The following is an 8,170-nucleotide window of genomic DNA, read 5'->3' on the forward strand; positions in this document are numbered from 1 at the left end:
TTTAATTTATTTATTTATCCATCTATCCATTTATGTGTGTGTGGCTAGCTCAGCCCACCAGGGGGCGGGGCTGGCTGGCATGTGGTGCTGGGGGATGGAACCGCGGTCCCTGTGCTTCAGGCAAGCTTGTTCCAAGTAGGTGCTTTAGACCACTGAGCCATCTCACCAGCCCTTTTTCTTATTTCTGATTCCTACTATATTTTCCACTGAACTAACAAATTTTCAACAGCTGATAAAAGGGTTAGGCTAGGCAACTGAATAGGAGCAACTATATAGAAGCTGTGGTTATTATGTGATAATACATATTATCATCTCATATATGCTTTTATGATCATCAACTGCTTAATATAATCCATAATTCTACTCCCTACCAATAATACAGATGAGAGGTGGGCATATGCCTAAATATTAGCTATTTAAGAGGTTGAGCCAGGAAGATCATGAGTTTAAGGCCAGCCTAGAGAACAAAGTGACACCTTGTCTAAAAAAATAAAAAGGGGATAGACTACAGATGTGTTTGGGGTATGGCTCAGTGGTAGAGCTCTTATCTACCATGTACAAGGCCCTGCGTTTAGTTCCTACCAAACACACACACACACACACACACACACACACATGCACAATGATGTTTTCCCAATATATATTTTCTCAATATGAAGGTAATGGATAATAATTAGCATTGATCTAGTGCTTACTATGTTCCAAGTATTACTTTGAGCATTTTACATACATTAATTCATTTTATCCTCACAACCTATAAGGCAGGTTATAGGAATCAATCTCAATTTTAGATAAAGGAACTGAGACACAAAGAGAGTAAGAATTCTGTGGTAGAGCCAAATGTCTGGCTTCAGAGGTTTCACTCTATAACCAAGTAGCTGCTATACCTTTATACTTTATTAAGAAAAATCTAATAACTCCCTGAAACTGAAGATATACCATTTGCACCTATAAATAAAGGCAATTTTGTATGGGTTGACTTGATGTAAAACAAGACCACAGAATAACCAATTTATGCATTAAAATTTGTAAAATATTTTGAAAACATTAAGAAAAACAATTTCTTTGTCCAGAAATTATTCCTATTTTAGTGTTCCAATTGCTGTTCATGTGTAGGTGTATATCTGTCCTTTTAAATTAATATTACATAATATTCTCCCTATGTCTTTAAAAATATGACTTTTGAGAGCTGTGTTATGTTCTACTTCATGAATAAAGACAAGAAATTGTTTTTCATTCTTGTGACCCAATTAGCACAGGTTAGTTTAGGTTCCCAGCTCAAGAACTTTAGAAAGGTTTTGACCTTAAACTGTTAAAAAATGATTGTGTGGTTCCACGGCCAAAATGTTGCTCTTAGTGAACAACATGTAAATCTGTTTTTAATGATTCTTTTTAAAAATTTTGACTAAAACATTTTCAGTCTATTTAAACTATGATCTCCAGCCCCATTTCAAGAGCATCCCACTTCCAACCTAATTTAAATAACAAATTAAATATATCATCTATGAGTCACAGTAACATGATCCTTTGAAAACTCAAGAAGTCCTCTAAAGCAGATATGGTGGCTTGCACCTGCAATCACAGCATCTAGGTGACTGAGACAGGAGAATTACTGTTTAAGCATAGACTTGGAAAATTAATGACTTAGTGATATCCTTTCTCAAAAAACATTTTTTTAAATGAAAGATGAGTCGGGGATATAATGCAGTACAAACAATCTTGAATTTAATATCCATTAAATTCATTACCATGAGAAAAAAATCATTTATTCCAATTTTCTCATTTCTTGAAAGAGAGGAACATAGATAAGGAGGCAATGACTACATAACAATCTTTTTCATACTCACACTTGGTGAAATATATTTATCATCATCGTCAATTTCTAATGGAACAGCAATCAATTTTTGAAATGCCTTCTTCATTTTTTCTCGATCTCCAATAGCAAAATAACTAAGAATTAGGTTGAAGCCTGCCTTCAGATTTGGCGCCATACTCATTATGTGCTCAAATGAATTAATGGCATCTGAATACTGACCAGTTTTAATAAATGTAACTCCAATGTTCTGCATTATTTTAATCCTAAACAAAAACAAACATGAATTAGTCTGAAAAGTGAATCTTTAGCATGGATTTAAGCTATCCACAATAATACCCATTTATTCTTTAGTTCTTTTTGTTCCATTCAAAGCATTATTGTGGCATTACCTATATATCATAAAATTCACTTGCTTTAAGACTATAAGTCAATGATTATTGCTACATGTATAGTTGTGGAACCATAATCATATATTTATTTTCATTTCTATTATCTTAAAAAGAGTACTTGTGTCCATTAACATTTGTTCCCTATGTCACATCACAAGGCTGATTATATATACATACTTAGGAAACTACTAATCTACTTTCTGTCTCTTTTCTAGACATTGCTTATAAATAAGACATTACACAATATTCTGCTATGGCTCATTCGCTTAGCATAATCCTCCTGAGATTCTTCCATATAACCTCAAGTATCAGTACTTTAGTCCTTTAATTATCAAGTAATACAGTATCTGATGCTATGGATGTACGCCATATTTTATTTGCCCACTGTCTACCTGGTGGATATTTAGGTATTTCCATTTTTTGGCTCTTATGATTATTACTGTTATGAACATCCACATACAAGCTTTTGTTTCATTTTTCCTGGGTATATACCTAGAAATAAATTGTTGGTCATATGGCAAATGTATATTTAACTTATAAGAAGCTGCCTATTTTCCAAAGTAGCCACACCATTTTACAAACCCAATGCATGAGGTTTCTCTATCTACATCCTCATCTACTCTTCTGAGTAGAGCCATTCTAGTGGGTATGATCCCACCTTATTCCCACTCTCCTCAACATGACCCCATGTCAACTGGATTATCTGTAATTACCTTACAAGATCCCAAAGGTTTACTTCCTGACTCATGTCACAGAGTTCCCTTTGTCTGGAATGTTATTCCTTCTCTGACTTAAGTAACCTATCTGAAGTTCACCTTCAGGAAGTCTTTCTTAACCACAGAACTATTCTTGTTCTGAATAATTATTTCCTCAACTGCATTACTACAACATCCACTGTCTTTTTTTTTTTTTTTTAATTTTTATTTATTTATTTTTATTTATTGTGTGTGTGTGTGGCCAGCTCAGCCCACTAGGGGGCGGGCTGGCTGGCATGTGGTGCTGGGGGATCGAACCGCAGTCCCTGTGCTTTGCCAAGCTTGTTTCAAGTAGGTGCTTTAGACCACTGAGCCATCTCTCCAGCCCCAACATCCACTGTCTTGCAATTACTATTAAGCGCTTAACATATGCTATATAGTATGATCATCTTTTTCTAAAATGCTCAAATTCTTGGTCTCATTTGGGTTCAAAGTACCTTAGAGTATTGTGTCCTATAAGTTAGATAATATTTGCTAATGGTAATGAGATAACATGTAAAATTAAGAAACAAATGATCATGAAAAATACAATTTACAAACAAATGAACTGTCACAGGAGTAATGTCCCTGATGCCTAAGGACAATTATAACTAGCAAATATACTGCTTATATTCTTGAATATTGCAGGAGTATCATATATCATGTTTTCCCTCTTCTAAAATTCCTAAGTAAAACCATTCACTATTTTACTCTCAAGTGAGGTGATCTTAATTTCTAGCTTTGTATTGTAGTTTGTCACATTACATAGGGCCCATATTGTGGCATTTTGTTGGCATTAAGTTATGTCTTGGTACCAATGGCTTGCAGGATTAATTCCCAGATGGTTACTAGACTTAGTTTTATTTCTCTTGATCACATGCTATGCCTTTACCTTTTAATTTGACATTGTACAAATATGTATAGTCACGGGAACAGAACAAAATATTACCCATATAAATAAATACAATACCTCTGATGTACCAACATTTCAAAATGTTCAACCTACTGACAACAGTTCAGAAGAGTTGTCTTGTTTCCAGAGAACAATTCTTAAAAGTTTACAATTATACTATACACTTACCTCATTTCTTTATGGACACTTGGGATTTGATCTAAGGCCATTCGGTAGAATTTAATGGCTTTGGAATAATTTCTTTGCTTTAAATAAATGTTTCCCATATTCACTTTCAATCTTCCTAAATGAAAAAAAGAATGCTTGATGTTTTCATTTTTGCACCTTTTCTATGATATCTTTCATGACCTTAATTCATGTCTTCTAAAGCTTTCTTTTAAAGATTTATTCATTAACTAAGATGTACTTTTAAGATAGCTCTACTGTAATATATTTATTACTCTTCTGTGAGGAAACAGAACTTAAGATAGGTAGAATCCTGAAAATATGTTTGGAAATGACTGATTTATATTATGAAACTGGAAGTGTACACTACTAAGAAATGGGACTTAAAAATATACAACGTTAAAATTAAACTTAATAATGCCACATGCATTTTAATAATATTAGATAAAACAATATTATAAATTGAAATATTACTACCAAAAATTATAAATATAGATACTAAATAGAAACTCTAGTCTCCTGAGGATACATTTGCAATAAGAGAAAGAATGGCTCATTGGGTTGCCATGGATCATTCCTACCATGAGAACAGCACACAATTTCCGTGTACTGTTAAGCAGTATACTGCACATCAACTATGTTTTTCATCTGTGTTTGTATCTGTATGGATTTTAATATAGTGTCTTTAAACAAGAACCTGTGGGGCCGGGGAGATGGCTCAGTGGAATAAGCGCTTCCCTGGCAAGCGCAAGGGCCTGAGTTCAATCCCTAGTTCTGACAAAAAAATAAAATAAAAAATAAATAAGAATCTGTATCGCAAAAATAAATGTCTTTAGAGCACAGGTTATTTCATTATAAAGAAGTATAAAGTAAGAAGCTGTAAATAACAATATGAAAGAATTATTTCTAGCAGCAAAAATGATTATACGTACCCACCTGAATTGTTAAACAATTTATTTTTCACTATAACTTGATATGTATTCAGTGCTTCAGCATACATTTCATTAGCTGAATACTGACTGGCCAAGTTAAAGAGTACCTAAAAAAGAAAATATTGCAAAAAAATGCATAATGATCATTTTAGGCCCCTTTTTAGTTATAATCACAGATTAAAATGCTATAAAAAAATTGCTGGTTAGAACAAGATACCCAAACAAATACAAAATTTAGTATGCAAAAGAAATATCTCACTGTATACTTTTACTTGTGAACCAAACTGTTCACAAATAAAATTGTTCACAAACAGAGGTACCACTATACTGCATAAAAGTTAGAACAAAGAATGAATGTTTTTAGCACAAGGAAATGATAAATGTTTGAGAAGATAGGTATATTAAACCTGACTGAAACATTATATAATATATACTTATATCAAAACATCACATGTACCATTTGATGATCATAAATATGTACAATTTTCATATACAGATAAAAAATAACGAATAAAAAGACTTGAAATTCAGCAATGTTAGTCAAAATAAAATTTCCCAGAAGGTATTTCATTACTTACTGAGTAAGTTAAATCCAAATTGATATTTTCTGGAGTTGTAACTTGTTCTCGTTGTCGCACCAGGACCCTTTCTTTTCTTCCTGCATCTTTAGCCTTTTCTAAGGCCTGAAATCAGATTCATGTTTTGTAAAATCTGAGCATTCATCAACTTTTATGCACTTGGGAAACAGTTATACAAAGCTTGCTGAATTCATTTTCAAATCATGGATTCTCTAGGATGCCCCTGTGTTAAACTTCCCTTGCAAGGATAAAAACTAGAATATTTATTTAAACTGCAGCTCAACATAAATTGCCTGTGTGGTCTTTCTGGACAGTATAAAGGATGAAAGGATATTTGCCCTGGGTCAAGTTTCTCTACCATACACTTTCCTCCTCTTTTAAGTTGGCCTCTATACCTTTCCTTTACTCCCACTTCCTGAATTTTGGGGTATTTTATTTTGAACTTGTGAGGTAGGAATTCAGACAGATGCGGGGTGGGGGGCGTTCAAAATAGAGCAAGTTAGGGGATAACTGCTGCCCAGCATCATAAGAGATTCTTAGCTGGGCTCTGATCCTACTCAGAGTATCAAAAGACTTTTTTGTTGATTTCCACAGACAAATTCAGTAACAGACTTTGTTTTCTTAGAAACATAAAAACAAAACACCAGTTCTATGAGCAATAAAAGCAGGGGTTTTTTAGTGAACATTTTTCTCTAATGGTATGCACTAATCTGGTAAGTAAGTCACAGAAATTATATAAAAACACAATTTTAAAAATCAGAGCTAGATGGCTAAAAAGCAAACTATGATTTTGTGGTATACTTGGAAGAAAGTATTTCATGGTAGCAAATGAAGCTTCAGTAACAAAACAGAATAGAAAATGGTGGAGCATGCCTATAATCCCAGAACTCTGGGAGGCTAAGACTGAAGGAGCACAAGTTTGAACCCAGATGGGGCAACTTAAGTGATACACTGTTTCAAAATAAAATATTATAAAATGTGTGGAGATAGACATCACTACAAAGATTCTGGGTTCAATTTCCAATACCATAAAAAGCAAAATAAAACAAAACAACCAGCACCTAATGCTGTGTGGGGCTCATGGCACTTATGCCTTTTGGTGCTGTACTACAGTCTGATCCCACAGTCTCCTGGGCTGCAAAATTAAATTAATAAATCCAATAGCATTTTTTTCCATATTAAAAATACCAATGTCAAAACTTACCAAGTATTTTGTTAGAAATCATAAAGTAGAGTTACAATTTCTGGTGCTTAAAATGATTGCTTTATTCAGAATGTTAAGGCCATTCAACAAAATGAAAATATTTACCTATGTCTGTCTGTGCATATATAAAAGAGTTGACACATGCATCTATATGTACCTCATAATCTTAATCTTTTTCTTTTTTTATTTTTTGGTCTTTTTGAAACAGGATTTCACTATGCAGTTCAGGCTAGCCTTCAACTCACTATGTAGCCCCGTCTGACCTTGAACTTGCAGGGATCCTCCTGCCTCAGCCTCCCTAGTACTAGGATTATAGGTATGCACCATCACACCTGGCATAATCTTAATCTTGAATTTTATTAGTTTATAAACTTACCAATTTTAAGTCTCCACAACTGTTGGCAATACAGCTTTCTTCTACCAACTCATTTACCTTCTTCTCTAATTGTCTAATCTTTTCTTCTGGACTGTTAAAATACAGAAGTAATTTAAATCACTAAAGCACTAATAATTTATACAAAAACTTAATTTACTTTTAATACTGTCCACTGCATGCTCTTAAAACATAGGTTACAGAAAAGTTATACATATGAAAAGCATTAAAGAGCAAATGGGGGCTGGGGAGATGGCTCAGTGGAATAAGTGCTTCCCTGGCAAGTGCAAGGGCCTGAGTTCAATCCCTGCTTCTGAAAAAAAAAAAAGAGCAAATGGATTACTTATTTGGAGAACTACATAATTATTTATAATTATAGTGACCCTCAAAATAATTGTGTAGTTGAACACAAAACTGAATCCTTAAAAAAAAAAAAAAGAACGACCCAAATGCAGGCCAGCCAGATAGCTCAGTGGACTAAAGCACCTGCATAGGCCTAGTCGGGTTTAATCCCCGGCATGCAGTGCCAGACCTACCCCCAGGGGCGCAATGAGACAGTGATTGAGACTGGGTGTGATAGTACATGCCTGTAATCCCAGCACTTGGGAGGCTGAAAACAGGAGGATCACTATGAGTCTGATCTGCTTAGTGAGCTCTTATAGGCCCTGTACTAAACACATAAAAAAAGAACAAAACTGAATCCTTTAATAATTTCATTTATTCCTTGTAATAACAGTAGATATGAAGACTTTCATTATTTCTATTTTACTGAATAGGAAACTAGGGCTTAGAAAGTATTTTTCCTGCTGGGTGTGGTAGGGCACACCTGGAATCCCAGCACTTGGGAGGCTCAAGCAGGAGGATGGCTGAAAATTTGAGGCTCACCTGGGCTACACAGTGAACTTAAGGCCAGCCTGAATTACACAGTGAGATCCTGCCTCAAAAAAATAAAAAAGTACTTTTCCCAACATCACAAATATATTGGGGGCCTGGCCGTAGCTCAGGCCTTTAAGTGGCTGCTTCCACAAAGCTGTCAGCCTCAGGTTGCTGGAGTTCGAACCTCACA

General features: G+C 34.5%; 1 protein-coding gene across 1 annotated transcript in view; it reads right to left on the reverse strand.

Moving 5' to 3' along the window:
- Nucleotides 1-8,170, reverse strand: part of Ift88 (intraflagellar transport 88) — a 125,239-nt gene that overhangs the window by 85,241 nt on the left and 31,828 nt on the right. Inside the window, exons 8-12 of the mRNA XM_023699165.1 lie at nucleotides 7,108-7,198; nucleotides 5,528-5,632; nucleotides 4,954-5,056; nucleotides 4,021-4,135; nucleotides 1,825-2,079 (exon numbers count right to left, since the gene is read on the reverse strand). Of these exons, the coding sequence (XP_023554933.1) occupies nucleotides 1,825-2,079; nucleotides 4,021-4,135; nucleotides 4,954-5,056; nucleotides 5,528-5,632; nucleotides 7,108-7,198 (669 nt within the window). The remainder of the gene's footprint in view (nucleotides 1-1,824; nucleotides 2,080-4,020; nucleotides 4,136-4,953; nucleotides 5,057-5,527; nucleotides 5,633-7,107; nucleotides 7,199-8,170) is intronic.

This window comes from Octodon degus, unplaced genomic scaffold, assembly GCF_000260255.1.
Source record: "Octodon degus isolate 3935 unplaced genomic scaffold, OctDeg1.0 scaffold00111, whole genome shotgun sequence".
NCBI classification, from domain to species: Eukaryota; Metazoa; Chordata; class Mammalia; order Rodentia; family Octodontidae; genus Octodon; species Octodon degus.